Raw genomic sequence first — 19,989 nt, forward strand, 5'->3', positions numbered from 1 at the left:
TCGACTGCCAAGCCGAGAAGTTCGTGACAAATCGAATTTACTGTAAGTTCGCTCATCTCTACTTATCACCTAAAAAAAGAGCTTTCATAGTATTCGCAATAGACAATCAAATACAATATGTGAAAATCCTTTTACCATATCTTAACTATTAACTCCAAAAAAAACAAAACAAAAAAAAAAACACTTTCCATAAATGACCAGTACAAGCCAAGATAAGAAACTTTATTATATATGTATGTTATAGAAGAGAAAAGATCCTCTTTCTCCACTTAGCTTAACTGAGAGATCAGATTACAGCTGCCCATAGAAGTCTACAGAAAAGGGAGGAGGAGTGATATATAAAAGACACAGGGAAAGGAAGATGCGGTCACTTTTGGTGTTTAACTGTCTTACCCACACATGTTTTACCGAGTATTGTTGAGGTTCTGCAATGCTATTTGAATGTTATTGGCTGTGTGGCTTTTACAGGTGAAATGTGCTTTTAAAGAAAAAAAAAAAAAGGGTAGTTATATGTAAACCCAGCCTAACTATAATAGGCAAACTAGCTGTCACTTAACAGCAAATATTTCTCATTTCTGTTAAGGAGCACTTTAAAATTTTAAATTTCCAAAACGAGTTAGGGTGTGTATGTTCATGTGTATATGCATATGGGGTTGCTTTGTGGTCAGTGTTTACTCCGTGGATGGTAAAATTACAGACCACAAATTCCTCTATGTGAGCAGGTTATATGTTTATAATTAGCAACAAAAAATAGCAGCGTTGTAGTATAGCATACATAGAGACTACTGGTGTGTAAACCATATCTGGAACTCACTGCGGGTCTATAACCAATGCTACAGTATAGCTCAACAAATTAATATTGTATACTTATAAAGAAACACTAGAGCCATAACTACTGATAAAACTAAAATAATTTTATTAATATTCTTTAAAATCACAATCACAAATATGACTGCTGAATATTGTCATAATACAAGGTCAATGGTTGTAGACAGATAACTACTCCGAAAAAAAGGGTGGTAAGACAGGCATAGTAAATGTAAACATATATATATATAGTGTATATGCAGTGAGATCTACAGCAGCAGTATGGGTGTCCACTAGTGATGTCTGATAGGACAAAGAAAGGGGGATATAACCTCTACCGATGTGATGTCCAGTTACCCACTCAGGATAACTGGAATGGACACCAACGGTGCATAAAAATAATAGCACTGAAAAGGCTGATGCTCACTTACCCATGATAGAAGCTTGTCACCACCGCCCCAACGTACGTTTCGTCAACCTGGACTTTCTCAAGGGGCGTCCCTTGAGAAAGTCCAGGTTGACGAAACGTACGTTGGGGCGGTGGTGACAAGCTTCTATCATGGGTAAGTGAGCATCAGCCTTTTCAGTGCTATTATTTTTATGCACCGTTAGTGTCCATTCCAGTTATCCTGAGTGGGTAACTGGACATCACATCGGTAGAGGTTATATGCCCCTTTCTTTGTCCTATCAGACATCACTAGTGGACACCCATACTGCTGCTGTAGATCTCACTGCATATACACTATATACAGGGATGTGGAAATCCTATAGCCCGACGCCCGGGACAAGTAGTTTTGGGCGCCGGGCAGGTGAATTGTTTATAGATTTAGCCCTGTATCGGGCGAGCAGGGACAGACAGACGTCCCCCTTATTTTTCTTTAATGTCGGTGTGAGGTGCAGGAGCCGATGGAAGTCTACACCTCACACCGGGCTCAGGGTGTATGGAGGGGGCGGCGGCCTCCAGCTGACTGCAGAGTCCCCTTATCTCCCCTCCCGGAGGATGGACGGAGCTCAGAAGACACAGCAGGGTGAGAGAAAGGACGTAGACAGCTCCGTGCACAGCTCCATCCCCCGCACACAGCTCTATCCCTCCCCCTGCTCTGTCGCCACAGGACCTAATCCACCACGGGGAGGTTGCTTGTTTGCACGGGGAAAACACAGAGCAGGGGGGGGGGGGGGGGGGGGGGGGAGGGGAGAGGACGGAAATCTCACCTCACACCGGCCGGGACTACAGCTCTGATGTCCACTCATGGCGGCTCAGGTGAGGAGACCAAGAATGCAGGCAGCGGCAGGAAGGGTGGTTGTATATGTATGGTGTGAGTGTATGTGTGATGTATGATGGGGGGGCAGCGGCAGGTGTATGTATGATGTGTGCATATGTATGGTGTATATCAGTGTTTCCCAACCAGGGTGCCTCCAGCTGTTGCAAAACTACAACTCCCAGCATGCCCTGGGCATGCTGGGAGTTGTAGTTTTGCAACAGGTGGAGGCACCCTGGTTGGGAAACACTGGTGGATATGTATAGTGTGAGTGTATGTGTGTATGATGTCTATGTGTGATGTGTATGTAATGTATGATGTGTGTATAATGTCTAAGTGTGATGTGTATGTATGTGATGTATGATGTGGGGTGGGCAGCGGCGGGTGTATGTATGATGTGTGCATATGTATGGTGTATATGTATGGCGTGAGTGTATGTGTGTATGTAATGTATGATGTGTGTATAATGTCTAAGTGTGATGTATGATGTGGGGTGGGCAGTGGCAGGTGTATGTATGGTGTGAGTGTATGGCGTGAGTGTATGTGTGTATGTAATGTATGATGTGGGGGGGGCAGTGGCGGGTGTGTGTGTGTGTGTATGTATATGGGGCAATGGCTGGTGCATGTATGATATGTGTATGCATGATATGGGGCCAGTGGCTGGTGCATGTATGATATGTGTATGCATGAATGTTTTGTATAGGAGCGGACTGTCACGTCGGGCATTAGGGCATCTGATTTTATTTATTTTTAGTGGCACCCGCAGTAAATTGCACCCCCAGAATCCCGCCCTTCATACTCACCCGCCAACCAAGAGCCCCACGGATGCACACAAACACGCCCGAACCAAAACTACAACTCCCAGCATGTTGGACCATAACCTAAACTGTAGAACTATAAAGTGCAACATGCTGGGAGTTGTAGTTTTGGTTCGGGTCAGCTGCAGAGCTATAGGCTGCATCAGGGCATGCTGGGTGTTGTAGTTACTAACTGTAATTCCCAGTATTCCTTGACATAGACTATGGCTCTGCAGCTGACACAAACCAAAACTACAACTCCCAGCATGTTACACAATAACCTTAACTGTCCTACTATACAGTGCAACATGCTGCAACACCCACACAACCATAGACTGTATCAGGGCATGCTGGGAGTTGTAGTTATCTACTAACTAAATGCAACTTCCAGCATTTTCTGACACAAAATGCACCATATAAACTGGAGAAGCAGAACACCCCCCAGTAACACATAAGTCCCTATTGAGACTGAAAAATAGTGATTAAAATATTTTAAAAAGTGCGTATATATGTGAATAAGCCCCTTTCCTAATAAAAGTTTCCAATTTTCTTTAAATAAAAATAATGTACAAAAATAAACATAAGTGCATGTGGAAATGTCCAGGCTATTAAAATATAATGTTAATTAAACCATACGGTGAACGGTGTAAATGTAAAAAATAGTCCAGAATTGTTCATTTTTGGTCACTTCATATGAGAAATTTTTTATAAGGTGATCAAAAAGTTACATGTAGACTTTTCTGGGCTTGGCTCGGGTGTAAGAGGATCTACAGCTCTCTGGCCGCTAATAACCTGGCATACTGCGATCACCTATTAACCCATTAGATCACCGCTGTCAGCAGTGTCTAAAGGATCTTATATCCATCCCTGGTGGTCTAGTGGGGGGAGGGGGATAAGACTATTTTGGTTGAAATTATTTCATCAACCAGGACAAGTGGATTTTCTTTGATTGTAGATTGTGTTCCGCTTTAGTCCCTTGGACAAGTAGTTTTTTTTTTAAATTTCCACACCCCTGTATATATATGGTAACATTTACTATGCCTGTCTTACCACCCTTTTTTTCGGATTAGTTATCTGTCTACAACCATTGACCTTGTATTATGACAATATTCAGCAGTCATATTTGTGATTGTGATTTTAAAGAATATTAATAAAATTATTTTAGTTTTATCAGTAGTTATGGCTCTAGTGTTTCTTTATAAGTATACAAGGTTATATGTTTATGTAGAACTATCCCTTGTCCCACAGCTTAATCTAAGGACTCCGTATTGTTTCAGACTGATCCCCACTGCTATAAAAGGATATTCCACCATGGCTTTGATTGCATTTCTCTTAAAAATGACTATGCGTTCCACTTTTCCTACAGGGTTGCAGACAGAATGAAGGACATCCTGCACAAAAAGAAAAACAAGCAATATAACAAAATGTGTATTAAAGTATTTCCATCCTTAAAATCAATATTGTTTTTCAGATGTTTAAAAAAATAAAATAAAAAAATAAAAAAGACTATCAATAGCTTCAATTTTAATAAACGGTTATACAGCTGAAATTCTACATAGTGATTTCTTTGTTTCAAATCCATTGCGTTAGTGACAGAGGTTAAAGGGGTACATTTTTTATTTATTTTTTAATCAACTGATGCCCGAAAGTTAAGCAGATTTGTAAATTACTTTTATTTAAAAATCTTAATCCTTCCAGTATTTATCAGCAGCTGTATGCTCCAGAGAAAGTTATTTTATTTTTGATTTTCCTTTCTGTCTTACCATAGTGCTCTCTGCTGACACCTTTGTCCGTATCAGGAACTGTCCATGTGTCAGCAGAGAACACTGTGGTCAGACAGAAAAAAAAACCATAAAAAATTAAAAAGAACTTCCTGTGGAGCATATAGCAGCTGAAAAGGAGGGTCAAGATTTTAAAATAGAAGTAATTTACAAATCTGTTTAACTTTCTGGCACCAGTTGATATAAAAAAAAAACAAAAAAAAAAAAAAAACTTTTCCCAGCAGAGTACACCTTTAATCTGCGGACACTGTGCTGCTGTCCAAATACGTCTGAACCCACCTGTCTATCAAACCTGTAATAATACAAATTGTAACCACCTATATGTTTATGCATCCATAACATTAAAATGTTATTCTCATCTGACAAATATATTTTTGGTCAAAGCCATCATATTGCTTTATTTTTTATATGTTTTGGCGGATAGCAGCAGGCACCATTTATTTCAAGGGCCTGAACTGAATCACCAAGTGATTCTTTCATACTGCTTTGCACTGGTATACTCTATTTTAACAGGACTCTATAGGCCAGCAGACCACACTATTGAGTCCCTTTAAATTAGCGTATATATGCCCCTAATGCACTTACTAGATGACTCTATTGTAGCCATTAAAAAGAATGGTGCCGGCCACAGTATACGTTGGCATTCCGTTCCTGGCGGGATACAACAGACACCATTAGCAGACAGTGTGAATGCACCCTTCTATGGTAGATAAGGAAACAGTGAGCTCAGAGGTTTCTGTAGTCCCTGTGCTCAGTCTCTACATGGATGCTGCAGCCAGCGGGTGTCTCACTAAGCAGGACATGCATCCATTTCACATTAATGGCAAATTCTGTAGTTAAGCCATAAGTGTATCAGATTGGAAACCCCGTAAAAAACTACTTTGATCGTTATATGGAGTCACATTGTGTACATTATCATCACCCTATGGGCTAGGTTGACTTTCCAACATGTCAAGCAAGTGTATAGGGTTCAGTAAAACAGTCCAAGTATCTTGGGTTTGTCACGTAATACCACATATCTGTCTCAACAGAAGATATTATTCATATTTCACATCAGGTCTGACGAAATTTTAAATTGATGTTCTCTGCTCACGGAAAGTGTCCCATAGACTGTTCATACATAAGCTCCTGCTGTTGAAGGGCCACGGAGGTGAAAATCATGCTGGTTGCATGTGAAATGGCACTGCTTGAGCACATAGGCCAAGATTTCTCAAATCTGCCTAAAACCAAAACTGTCTGGTTTTGCCCACAGCAACCAATTACAGCTCAGCTTTCATATCGTACCAAGCTCTAGTAAAATGCTGACCTGTGATCGGTTGTTATGGGAAAATCCTGACAGTTTTGGTTTCAGGCAGATTGATAAATATGGGCCTTTATGTTATAATCGTATACTCCCTGTTTTGTGGCAGCACATTTCTATATGCAGTTCTGCTTGCATAACTGTAATGTCATAATATTCTGGGCAATACAGAATATCTGCAAAGATGGCACCAATGTGTGGGTACTAAGAGTGGTCCTAATGGTAAGATAGTCTGCAGTGAGCAATACTTGGAGCAATTCAGGGATGTTACTGTTGACACAAGATCTGGGCACTCAGACAACAAATATGGTGTTTAGATAACAACCACATCTTAAAGGCAATGGACATCTGTGCATTGATTTTTTTTAATTGTTCATTTGTTTTCTGAAATAAACTTTCTAAATAGTCTTTATTAAAATTCCTTATTATTTAGATGCTACTCAAAGAAAAATAAGCTATATCTGTGAGACTGACTCTGTGTTAGAGAAAGAAACAGATAAGGGGAGGAGAACTGCTTTTCAAAAAGGGTCTATAGTGTGTCCAGTGTAAGAAAAGAAAGCTGCCATACATCAAGGATTTCCAACAGCCATTTTCCAAATGACCTTGTTATAGTTGATCTGTGAAGGTTGTTGTCTTGAACAACAAAGTAAAAATTACAAACCATTGATCAATCTCTGCCCAGTCTGGCTTCCATTGATGGACGTTTAGCATGCACAACTTTTCAACTCCTGCCTCCTGATCTTCAACAGTAGGACTCCCCAAAGACAGCAGGTTCTTAGTGTGGCTCCCAAAACATGAATAACACAAATAATTCAGGCTTACCACTGTGATTGGATAAAGGGGATTGTGGATAGAAAGAAGAAGGACTTTATTCCCACCAGATGGGTCTTCAGTGTTTGCTGGTCTGGTAATCCGATTGCTTGTGGAGTAGTTGAAATATGCCTGTTGTCCTGCTATGTAGACTGGTTCCTCAATAGCAAATGTCACACACTTCTTTGAAAATTCTGTGTCCTCAAATTCAACCAGAGCTTGCCGCTTGAAAGGCATCATAACAACATAGCTATACAAGGCAAAAGAAAAAAAAATAAACAAAAGAAACAACAACTATATAGTGATAATCTGCATTCAGCTTCTCATAGAAGTAGAAAATCGCAAACAATTTCCATTTAACCCCTTAAGGACGCCGGGCGTATCCATATGCCCCCGTTTTAAAGTCCTTAAGGACTGAGGGCGTATGGATACGCCCGTGGGAATTCCGGTCCTCGCCGCTCAGCAGGCACCCCGTGCAAACCCCTGGGGGGGTCCCGAGACCCCCCCCCCATGTCGGCGACTGCCGCAAATCATCGGTCAATTCAGACCAATGATTTGCGGCTTTTCCAGGTCAATCGGGTCTCTGGTGAGTGGTGACCTGGAAAAAAAGGGTGAATGGGACTGTCCGAGACAGCCCCATTCACCCTTACCCAGCAGGAGTGAGGTGGCACGGGTGCCGCCTCACGATCACGTGATTGATCGGTCGGAATGACCGATCAATCATGACCCTGCTGGGCGGCTATCGGGACGGCGAAGATGGCGGAGATCGGCGTTGGAGGGGGTTTCCTACCTTGCCCTGGTCCGGCAGGGTCCCCTTGGGATCGGTGGCGGCGACAGGAGCAGCAGGATCGGCGGCAGCAGTGGTGGCGTCCCAGCAGAAGGCTCCAGCAGGAGGTGAGGCCTGACCACTTCCTGCTGTTACTTAGCAACAAATTGCAGCATGTAGAGGCAAAGGGCATGCTGGGAGTGGTAGTTTTGCAACAGCTGGAGTTCCAAATACAACTCCCAGCATGCCCTTCGGTAGTCTGTGCATGCTGGGGGTTGTAGTTTTGCAACAGCTGGAGGCACTTTTTTTCTATGAAAAAGTGTGCAGACAGCTGGACACACATTGGTTGTGAAACTGAGTTTGTTAGCTAACTCAGTGTTTTGCAACCAGTGTGCCTCCAGCTGTTGCAAAAATACAACTCCAAGCATGCACTGAGAGACTGTACATGCTGGGAGTTCTAGTTTTGCAACAGCTGGAGGCACACTGGTTGCGAAACACTGAGTTAAGTAACAAACTCTGTTTTACAACCAATGTGCCTCCATCTGTTGCATAACTACAACTCCCAGCATGGAAGTTTGCCCCCCCCCCCCCCCCCAATATGAATGTACAGGATACATTCACACGGGCGGGTTTACAGCGAGTTCTGCTACAAGTTTGAGATGCGGCAAATTTTCCACCGCAGCTCAAACTCCCAGCGAGAAACTCATTGTAAACCTGCGCCCGTGTGAATGTACCCTAAAAACACTACACTAACACATAATAAAGGGTAAAACACTACATATACACATACCCCTAGTCCCCCCCACTCCAGTAAAAAAAAAAAAAAAAAAAACTTATTGTACGGCAGTGTTTCCAAAACGGAGCCTCCAGCTGTTGAAAAACAACAACTCACAGTATTGCCGACAGCCACTGACTGTCAAGGCATGCTGGGAGTTTTGCAACAGCTGGAGACACCCTGTTTGGGAAACACTGCCGTAGGGTATTTTTGTGGTGGATTCAAATACCCTATTTAGTTTGGAGCCCTGTCTTATTTCAAGGAAAGAGTTTAGGGCCACATATGGGGTATCTCCGTACTCGGGAGAAATTGCGTTACAAATTTTGGGGGGATTTTTCTCCTTTTACCCCTTATGAAAAGGAAAAGTTGGGGTCTACTCCAGCATGTTAGTGTAAAAAAAACATTTTTTTTTTTACACTAACATTTTGGTGTTGCCCCATACTTTTAATTTTCACAAGCGGTAAAAGGAAAAAAAAAAAAAAAAAAAAGACTCCCAAAATTTGTAACACAATTTCTCCTGAGTACAGAACTTCCCCATATGTGGACGTAAAATGCTCTGCGAGCGCACAACATGGCTCAGAATTGAGAGCGTGCCATATACATTTGAGGTCTAAATTGGTGATTTGCACAGGGGTGGCTGATTTTACAGCGGTTTGACATAAACGCAAAACAATAAATACCCAGATGTGACCCCATTTCGGAAACTACACCCCTCACGTATTGTAATAAGGGGTGCAGTGAGCATTTACACCTCACAGGTGTCTGACAGATTTTTGGAACAGTGGTCCGTGAAAATGAAAAATGTAATTTTTATTTTTTCTGTCAAAAGCCAGTGGGGTGTAAATACTCACTGCACCCCTTATTAAATTCTGTGAGGGGTGTAGTTTCCAAAATAGGGTCACATGTGGGGGGTCCACTGTTCTGGCACCACGGGGGGCTTTGTAAACGCAAATGGCCCCTGACTTCCATTCCAAACGAATTCTCTCGCCATAAGCTCAATGGCGCTCCTTCTCTTCTGAGCATTGTAGTTTGCCTGCAGAACACTTTACATCCATACATGGGGTATTTCCATACTACTGCGAAGAAATGGGGTTACAAATTTTGGGGGGCATTTTCTCCTATAACCCCTTGTAAAAATGTAAAAGTTGGGGGAAAACCAGCATTTTAGTGAAAAAAAATAAAAATTTATTTACACATCCAACTTTAACGAAAAGTCATCAAACACCTGTGGGGTGTTAAGGCTCACTGGACCCCTTGTTACGTGCCTTGAGGGGTGAAGTTTCCAAAATGGTATGCCATGTGGGGTTTTCTGCTGTTCTGGCACCATAGGGGCTTTCTAAATGTGACATGCCCCCAAAAAAATTTCAGCAAAATTCACTCTCCAAAATCCCATTGTTGCTCCTTCCCTTCTGAGCCCTCTACTGCACCCGCCGAACACTTGACATACACATGAGGTATTTCCTTGCTCGAGAGAAATTGGGTTACAAATTTTGGGGGGCTTTTTCTCCTTTTACCCCTTGTAAAATTAGAAAAACTGGGTCTACAAGAACATGCAAGTGTAAAAAATGAAGATTTTGAATTTTCTCCTTTACCTTGCTGCTATTCCTGTGAAACACCTAAAGGGTTAACACACTTTCTGAATGTCATTTTGAATACTTGGAGGGGTGCAGTTTTTATAATGGGGTCACTTGTGGGGTATTTCTAATATGAAGACCCCTCAAATCCACTTCGAAACTGAACTGGTCCCTGAAAAATTCCGATTTTGAAAATTATGTGAAAAATTGGAAAATTGCTGCTGAACTTTGAAGCCCTCTGATGTCTTCCAAAAGTAAAAACATGTCAACTCTATGATGCCAACATAAAGTAAACATTTTATTTGTGAATCAATATATAATTTATTTGGAATATTCATTTTCTTTACAAGCAGAGAGTTTCAAAGTTAGAAAAACGCAAAATTTTCTAAATTTTCATGAAATTTGGGGATTTTTCACCAAGAAAGGATGCAAGTAACGACGAAAATTTACCACTGTGTTAAAGTAGAATAAGTCACAAAAAAAAAAAATCTCGGAAGCAAAATAATCGGTAAAAGCATCCCAGAGTTATTAATTCTTAAAGTGACAGTGGTCAGAATTGCAAAAAAGGGCTCAGTCCTTAAGGGGTTAAAGTATTTTTTTTTCCTGGAAAGCAACCCCCACCCACAGCCCTCCTGACCTGTCTGTTTTAATAAATCCTTGTTGTCCTATAAAACAACACTTCTGTGCCATATTTTCTCTGCTGACAACAGTGTGTTCCTTATATGACGCCGATAGCACTGATCAGCATAAAGACAACCCCCCCAACAGGTAATATGCAACGGACCGCCAATGTAATAATCAGAGACACTGGTTGCCTTTGTTATAGGCTCTTCCTTCTATCCCTTTACTAATAATTTCCACAGTTACCAATAAAAGGGGTAGTAATGGTAATTAACATTTATTTAAACCCTTAAGGACAACGGACATAATGCCCTGTACATCCTGATGCCCTGATACATCTACGTCCTGTTGCGCAAAGTATGTCCTGTAATTAACGCGAGCACCGGAGTGGTGCTCACATCATGCGCAGCAGGTCCTGGCTGATGGTCCTGGCTGCTATCAGCAGCCAGGGAACAGCCAGTAATGCTGGACATTAGCAATAGAGCTGATGTCCGCCATTAACCCCTCAGATGACATGATCAATACAGATCACGGCATCTGGGGCAATGTAGCAATTTCATGGGCCGATCTGATCGCCTGCGGCATGGCCGCAGGGATCAGATCAGTCAAGATGGCAGACGGAGGTGCCGTCACCTGCCTCCATCTGTCCTTCCAAGAGACCAGACGATCGCCGATAATACTGATCAGTGCTATGCCCTATGCATAGCACTGAAAAGTATAATCAATGATTGCTATAAATAAATAAAAGATTTTAATTGCCCATTTTCCCTATATAAAAAATTAAAAATAAACAACAATAAATAATAATTATTATTATTAAACATATTGGGTATTGGCGTGTGCGTAAATGTTAAGGAACCCGTATGGTGAACGGCGTAAACGTAAATAAACTAAAATATAGAAATTGCTGCTTTTTGGCCACATCACACCCCAGAAAAATAGAGTGTTAACAAAAAGTCACATATACGCAGAAGTATTACCGAAAGAAACTACAGATAACACAAAAAGCCCTCATACAGCCCCATATACGGCAAAATTAGATTGTTAGAGGGTCAGAATAGGGGGATTTTAACCCCTTAAGGACCCAGCCAAATTTCAGTGTAGGACATCTAACCACTGTCACTTTAAGCATTAATAACTCTGGGATGCTTTTACCTTTCATTCTGATTCCGAGAATGTTTTTTCATGACATATTCAATTTTATGTTAGTGGTAAATTTTCGTCAATACTTGCATCATTTCTTGGTGAAAAATTCCAAAATGTGAAAATTTTGCTTTTTTTTTTACTTTGAAGCTCTCTGCTTGTAAGGAAAATAGACATAGCAAATAAATTATATATTGATTCACATATACAATATGTCTACTTTATGTTTCCATCATAAAGGTGACATGTTTTTACTTTTGGAAGACATCCGAGGGCTTCAAAGTTAAGCAGCAGTTTTCCAATTTTTCACAAAATTTTCAAAATGTTCCAGGGACCAGTTCAGTTTTGAAGTGGATTTGCAGGGCCTTCATATTAGAAATACCCCACAAATGACCCCATTATAAAAACTGCACCCCTCAAAGTATTCAAAATAACATTCAGTAAGTGTGTTAACCTTTTAGGTGTTTCACAGGAATAGCAGCAAAGTGAAGGAGAAAATTCAAAATCTTCATTTTTTACACTCGCATGTTCTTGTAGACCCAGTTTTTGAATTTTTGCAAGGGGTAATAGGAGAAAAAGTCCCCCAAAATTTGTAACCCAATTTCTCTTGAGTAAGGAAATAGCTCATATGTGTATGTCAAGTGTTCGGCGGGCGCAGTAGAGGACTCAGAAGCAACAATGGAATTTTGGAGAGTGAATTTTTCATTTTCATGGACCACTGTTCCAAAAATCTGCCAGACACCTGTGGGGCGTAAATGCTCACTGTACCCCTTATTACATTACATGAGGGGTGTAGTTTCCAAAATGGGGTCACATGTGTGGGGGGTCCATTGTTCTGGCACTATGGGGGCTTTGTAAACACACGTGGCCTTCAGTTCCGGACAAATTTTCTCTTCAAAAGCCCAATGGCGCTCCTTCTCTTCTGAGCATTGTAGTTCACCCGTAGAGCACTTTATATCCACATATCGGGTATGTTCTTCCTCAGAAGAAATGGGGTTACAAATTTTGGGGGCTTTTTTCCTATTTTCCCTTGTGAAAATGAAAAATATAGGGTAACACCAGCATTTTAGTGCAAAGGAGAATTTGCGTTACAAATTTTGGGGGTCTTTTTTTTCCCTTTTACCTCTTGTGAAAATAAAAAGGTATGGGGCAAAACCAGCAGGTTGGTGTAAAATGTTTATTTTTTTATTTTTTTTTTACAATAACAGGCTGGTGTAGCCCCCAACTTTTCATTTTCATAAAGGGTAAAAGGAGAAAAAGCACCCCAAAATTTGTAGTGCAATTTCTCCCGAGTACGGAAATACCCCATATGTGGCCCTAAACTGTTTCCTTGAAATACGAGAGGGCTTCGAAGTGAGAGAGTGCCATGCGCATGTGAGGACTAAATTCGGGATTGCATAGGGGTGGACATAGGGGTAGTCTACGCAAGTGATTCCCAAACAGGGTGCCTCCAGCTGTTGCTAAACTCCCAGCATGCCTGGACAGTCATTGGCTGTCCAGAAATGCTGGGAGTTGTTGTTTTGCAACAGCTGGAGGCTCCGTTTTGGAAACACTGCCATACAATACGTTTTTCATTTTTATTGGGGGGAGACAGTAAGGGGGTGTATATGTTGTGTTTTACCCTTTATTATGTGTTAGTGTAGTGTAGTGTTTTTAGGGTACACTCACACTGGCGGAGGTTTACAGTGAGTTTCCCGCTAGGAGCTTGCGCTGCGATGAAAAATTTGCCGCAGCTCAAACTTCAAGCAGGAAACTTACTGTGAACTCGTCCGTGTGAATGTACCCTGTACATGTATGTACTGACAGGCCGTGCATGCTGGGAGATGTAGTTATGCAACAGCTGCAGGTACGCAACTACAACTCCCAGCATGCTGAGACAGTTGTTTGGGCATGCTGGGATTTGTAGTTTTGCAACATCTGGAGGGCTACAGTTTAGAGACCACTGCACAGTGATCTCCAAACTGTGACCCTCCAGCTGTTCCAAAACTACAAATCCCAGCATGCCCACACAGCAAACAGCTGTCTGGGCATGCTGGGAGTTGCACTTTTGCAACAGATGTTGCTAGGCAACTCACCGGCTTCGGTAGGATCCAAGGAGCCAGCCGCACGACATCGCCACCCGCAGCCTCCGCCGATGGGTAAGTGGACTTCCGCACCGGTCCCTGTCGGTTTCCCCGTTCTGCCCCGCCTATTGTGGGTGGGCAGAACGGGGAAACCGAAAGTTAACCCCCCCCGCCCCGATCTGCTATTGGTCGTCGCTTCTATAGGACCAATAGCAGGGATAGGAGGGGTGGCACCCCTGCCACCTCACTCCTATCCCTTCAGGGGGATCGTAGGTGTCTTGGACAACCACGATCCCCCTTATTTTCCAGGTCATCCATAGACCCGTATGATCCGGAATAGCGGCAAATCGCCAGTGTGAATTCACTCTGATAACCCCCCCCTGGCATCTGCGCGGGGTGCCTGGGTCCTTAAGGGGTTAAACAAACTATTTTTTTTTTTTAAGTTTGATATTTTTTTAACCCCTTGCCGCAAAATGCAGTTTTTAAACGGTGCAGTGGCGCATGAAGTGAGCTCAGGAACTGAGCTCGCTTCATAGCAGTCAGGACCCGTGGCTAATGCCAGACATCAGCCTCATTGGCTTTAACCCTTTAGATCCCGCTATCAAAGTTGATCAGTGTATAAAAGTGCCAAAATCTGTTCCCGGTAGTCTAGTGGAACTGATCAAGAATGGTAACACTAAAAACATAAGACCATGGCACAAAAAATAAGTGCTCATACTTCCCTGTATACGCAAAAATAAAAAGCTATAGGGGTCAGAATTGGAAATTTTGAACATGATAATTTTCATACAAAAAATGTATAATTTTTTAAAAAGTAATAAAATAAAACAAAAGTCTATAAATGGTTATTGTTCTAATCATATGGACCTACAGAATAGATATAACATGTATATCATACATCATTTGTACCGAAAAGTGCACTATGTAGAAATATAAGCCCGCAAAAGTTGTTAAATTGTTTTTTTTTTCTTTTTACATTTCTTGCGAAAAATATATATATTTTTTAATCCACTGTAAATTTGGTGGAAAAATTAGTGATGTCATTACACAGTATAGTTGGTGGCATAAAAAAAATCCCTTATATGGGTCTGTAATTGGAAAATTTAAAGAGAGTTATGGCTTTTAGAATATAAAGAGGAAAAAAACGAAAATGCAAAAAAAAAAAAAATATATATATATCCTTAAGGGGGTTAAAGGAGATCTGCTGGCATAGACACTTATCCCTTATGAGCAGGATAGGGGATAAGTGTCTGATTGCTGGGGGTCCGAACGCTGGGACCCCTGCGATCTCTCTGCCGGGTTCTCCCTTGGAGGCATGTCAGATGCAGCAGGACACCACGGCCGACACATTCCCTCCATGTATCTCTATTGGAGAGGTGGAGATGCAGCATTTGTGCATCCCCGCCTCTCCCATAGAGCTGTATGGAAGGGGCGTGATGTCAACCTCAGTGAGGTCGGAGACACACCCACTAGCCATGCAGATCCTCGGCAATGCAGGGTCCCTGTATGGGAGATTGTGGGGGGGTCCAACTGCTGGGACCCCCCTCCATACAGATCAGACACTTATCCCCTATCCACAGACTGCAGTACAATAATAGTAAAGCTAGCTTTTAAATATGGGTTTCATTTTAAACATATTAACCAACAGAATAAATAGAACATGTCATTTTTGTAGTAAAGTGCACTGCGTAAAAACGAAACCCTCCAAAAGTTGCAAAATTGCATTTTTCTTTTCACTTTCCCACGTAATAATATTTTTTGGTTAGACCCTAAATTTTATGGTAAAATAAAAAGGTGTTATTACAAAGAACAAGTTGTTACACAAAAAACAAGCCCTCATATTAGGTCTGTGGATGGAGAATTGAAAAACACAAAAAATAAAACTGGCTTTGTCCTTAAGGCCAAAATGGGCTGTGTCCTTAAGGGGTTGAAATCCACTCAGGAAGGAGGAGAGTTTATATATACATATATAAATAAACACCTTTCTTAAAGGGGTACTTTACTGAAAAACTTTTTATTTATTTTTTTTATCAACTGGTGCCAGAAAGTTAAACAGATTTATAAATTACCTCTACTTAAAAATCTTAATCCTTCCAGTACTTATCAACTGCTGTATGATCCACAGGAAATTCTTTTCTTTTGAATTTCCTTTCTGTCTGACCACAATGCTTTTTGCTGACACCTCTGTCCATTTTAGAAACTGTCCAGAGTAGGCGCAAATCTATCCTGCTTTCGACAGTTCCTGACATGGACAGAGGTGTCAGCAGAGAGCACTGTGGTCAGGCAGAAAGGAAATTCAAAAAGAAAAGAACTTCCTGTGATCATACAGCAGCTGATAAGTACTGGAAGGATTAAGATTTTTAAATAGAAGTAATTTACAAATCTATTAAAAGGAAAATCGAGGATCAGGATCTTGAATACTGGATAGACATTTATTAATTAATTGTTTAAAATATGTAATGTGCTCCATGACGCACAGGGCCCTTGTGGGTCAGTGGGACACAAAATACAATTTAATAAATTATAAAATTACATAGATAGCATAGAATACATTATAATATAAAAATATATAATAAAACGCAATAAATATAAAAGCCGCACGTTTGTGGATATTTTAGCCTGTAAGAATAAAATGGTGGTGCACGTGTCTTTTGAATAGAAATGAATATGTAAAGTGCAGAATTGTACTGTTCAATTCACTGGTTTGTAGAATGAGTGGTATCCGTTGGCAACAATGTAACAATTATTGCATGGTAACAATGTAGCAATGTCTGGTATACTAGCAGTGTTTATGAGCAAATAGTAGCAATGTTAAGTATACTTGCAGTACTGAAGAGCTGAAGGCTAGATCACCGCTTGGAGACTCGGCCGTCTCATATGGATAGCGGTGATAGTGGGCTTCAATGATGGGGACTGCAGCGCTTCAATGAGTCGTGAATTTTTCCAAATCGCGTAGAATGCGCGGAGAGAATGTTCAAATTCACGGTTCTATTATGTGTCGCATATGCTGATAGAAACTCAGCCGTCTCAAAAGTTTCAGAAATAAGGAAAGATCCAGTTTTTTTGAGGCTGTATAGGTAATCCCCGATGCGGTCAGCGGGTATGTGGCGTCCTCGTGGCCGTGGCAATGCGCATAAGTACCTGGGACTTAGCGGATGCCGTTTAAGCGCAATAGCTGTATTCCAATATAGAGGCTGGATATATGTGGCGTTAGTGGTGGAGCTGGACGCGTTTCAAGTCCTCCATAGGACTTTTCTTCAGCAGCTTTAAAGCTGTGTGGCTTTTATATTGATTGTATTTTATTATATATTTTTATATTATAATGTATTATATGCTATGTCATTTTATAATTTATTAAATTGTATTTTGTGTCCCCGCTGACCCACAAGGGCCCTGTGCATCACGAAGCACATTACATATTTTAAACAATTAATTAATAAAGGTCTATCCAGTATTCAAGAGCCTGAGCCTCGATTTTCCTTTTAATCACGTTAACTTTCCGACACCGTGGGTATAGGTGCTATTTGAGTTGCTCGGATCAAGGTGACTAGCAGATAGGAGCCTATCCTATTTTCTATATATTATTAATTTACAAATCTGTTTAACTTTCGGGCACCAGTGGATTGAAAAAATATATTTTCCAGTGGAGTACCCCTTTAACCGGTTCATTCCCTCGTTCCGACACTTCCATTTTAGTGATTGATGTAATGTCACAAGGCCCCTCACACAATCGCTGCGCCCGCTGATTGAATGAGCGTCCATGTTACATTACGTCACTAAACCCAGAAACAACAAAAAAAGGAAACAGAGCCCACTAGTGAATTCTTTTGTCTATTATTGGGTTTGTTTTAAACAGGGGCATCACTAAGCATCTGTTATACAAAATGCTTACTAAACGGCTGACACTGTAATACACTGTGGCACTGTGTATTAAACCTGGAGCAGGCAGAATTTCAGAGTGGAGAGGCATTGAGGACCAAGGACACAGCAGACTCTAGTTAACACCTCTTTGACAATTTAGAGCCACAATTAAAAGTTTACTTTTAAATGACAGTAACACTTTAGGACAAACATGAAGCCTACCTTATTGTGCCAAATTTAGAGAGTGCCTCCACCAGATCAGCTTCCACCACAGACTCACAGAGCCCTCGAACATGAACTACCGGAGAGACTGGTACTTTGTGGTAGTTTCCACCTCCATCCTGTAGATGACATAAGAAGAGAATTTAGGAGTTATTACAGCAAATCCCTTCTATTGATACAAGGTTACAAGTAATTACTTATCAATAGTCACTCCCTGTGTAATTTCAGCCACATCTTTTTAAATATGCCATAAATGTTTGAAGTGGGAAAACCTCTAAGAGGTGGGGTCAAAAGTGGTATTAAAAGGAATCAGATATATACAGTGGTCCCTCATGTTACAATATTAATTGGTTCCAGGACGACCATTGTATGTTGAAACCATTGTATGTTGAGACCATAACTCTATGGAAACCTGGTAATTGGTTCTGAAGCCACCAAAATGTCATCCGAAAATAGGAAAAAGTCAGGATTAAACAAAAATAAGTAGATAACTAATATAGATAAAGCAAATCCTTACATATAAAAGTAAGAAAGAGCTGCTGGGAGCTGTAAATCACTGTCTATGTCAGTGTTTCCCCAACTAGAGTGCCTCCAGCTGTTGCAAAACTACAACTCCCAGCATGCCCGGACAGCCAAAGGCTGTCCGGGCATGCTGGGAGTTGTAGTTTTGCAACAGCTGGAGGCACCCTGGTTGGGAAACACTGATCTATGTAGAGGACAGGAGCTTCTTCAGGGTCCTGTGCAGTACATGCAATGTCCTAAAAATTTAAAATGGTGCCGCCCTCACCTGGTGTCCAAAGGAGCAGCTAACCCTGGTCCAGGTAAAGAGTACAGAACATGTAATACCTCCCTGTACTGTAGGGGGCGCTACCAGACACCAGTCAGTGCATGCACTTCAGTAATACAGGGGTTTTACCAGTGAATGCCCATTCTAATTGGTCGGTTCTTCCGGCCATTGACACGTTTCACAGATCTGGACTGTCCGTAGTATTGTATGTTGAGTCTGGTTTCAAGTTACAATGGTCCAGAAAAGACCATTGTATATTGAAACTATTGTATGTTGAGGCCATTGCAAGTTGAGGGATCACTGTACAATGATCCACTTCTGATTAGTCTTAAACACTAAATGAAAAACTGCCACAAAAGGGTGAACTTCCTTAAAAGGGTATTTTCCAAAATGCACAGGATGAGGGTCCTAAAAAGGTGAGACCCGCATCTAGTGGACATTATATATGTCACATATTGCAATACTCCTAAATGCAGTTTCAGACACTTCAAATACTCTATGTAGATAAATTCATTGTAGAATAAGGCCTACTGCTCAACACTCAAGGAGTGTTAGCTGTAACCTACAGATGAAACCTCTACAATGGGACATAATTCAAAGCCTGCACATTTACCTATTATCTCTAGGAAAAATCACTTTCTAATCTATTGCCACTACATTCACACATGAGTAAGGTTTCAATAGATTCCGTCAAGTCCTTGGTGCGTTATTTCAGATTTTTGTCAAGTTGTGTGTTATAGCAGTGAAATGTTTATGTCACTTGCAAATAAGCCGAATGTGATTTTGCGGAATTAATGATCCGGAAAGGCCTCTTGAAAATGCCGTAACTTGAGGTTACATAATATTCAAGAAATGAGGAGCAACACCTTATATGAAACTAATAAAGATGTGACTATATGTAAGATATGGTATGAACGTGTCTATTTCTCACCAGCATACCACCTACCTTCCTGTATTCCGGTAAACCTATGTGCAGGTTTTATACTTAGAAAAATAACATCTTGTATACTTTCTTAATCGTGACATTAAGAAGGAACAAAAAAATATAGGTTTGTTGTAATTTTTTTTAAATCAGGTTTTATTAAAGTTTTTTGCATTCAAAACATAAAAAAACACATTGATAAACCAAAACAGCCCCCCGAACCACCCACCACCACAAACAATATCTTCCCACAGAACATAGAAACTACAGCACCGTGTTAGGCTGGGTTCACACTACGTTTTCTCCCATACGGGAGCGCATACGGCAGGGGGGAGCTAAAAGCTCGCTCTCCCGTATGTCACCGTATGCGCTCCCGTATGTCATTCATTTCAATGAGCCGGCCGGAGTGAAACGTTCGGTCCGGTCGGCTCATTTTTGCGCCGTATGCGCTTTTACAACCAGACCTAAAACTGTAGTGTGAACCCAGCCTTATACCATATG

General features: G+C 41.2%; 1 protein-coding gene and 1 long non-coding RNA gene across 4 annotated transcripts in view; one reads left to right on the forward strand and one right to left on the reverse strand.

Annotated features, from left to right (window-relative positions):
* LOC130362636 (uncharacterized) overlaps positions 1–4,401 on the forward strand; it is a 94,339-nt gene extending 89,938 nt beyond the window's left edge. Inside the window, exon 4 of the long non-coding RNA XR_008891498.1 lies at positions 4,230–4,401. This is a non-coding gene — a long non-coding RNA (uncharacterized LOC130362636). The remainder of the gene's footprint in view (positions 1–4,229) is intronic.
* HNRNPLL (heterogeneous nuclear ribonucleoprotein L like) overlaps positions 1–19,989 on the reverse strand; it is a 253,232-nt gene that overhangs the window by 190,943 nt on the left and 42,300 nt on the right. For 2 of the 3 annotated variants that reach the window (XM_056567444.1, XM_056567441.1), the window contains exons 2-4: positions 17,780–17,898; positions 6,767–7,004; positions 4,167–4,254 (exon numbers count right to left, since the gene is read on the reverse strand). The exons of the other annotated variant lie outside the window; for it this stretch is intronic. In XM_056567444.1, coding sequence (XP_056423419.1) covers positions 4,167–4,254; positions 6,767–6,994 — 316 coding nt within the window. In that variant the 5' untranslated portion in view covers positions 6,995–7,004; positions 17,780–17,898. The remainder of the gene's footprint in view (positions 1–4,166; positions 4,255–6,766; positions 7,005–17,779; positions 17,899–19,989) is intronic. 3 annotated transcript variants of the gene reach the window in all.

The sequence above is a fragment of the Hyla sarda genome, chromosome 3, assembly GCF_029499605.1.
Source record: "Hyla sarda isolate aHylSar1 chromosome 3, aHylSar1.hap1, whole genome shotgun sequence".
In the NCBI taxonomy this organism is placed as follows: Eukaryota; Metazoa; Chordata; class Amphibia; order Anura; family Hylidae; genus Hyla; species Hyla sarda.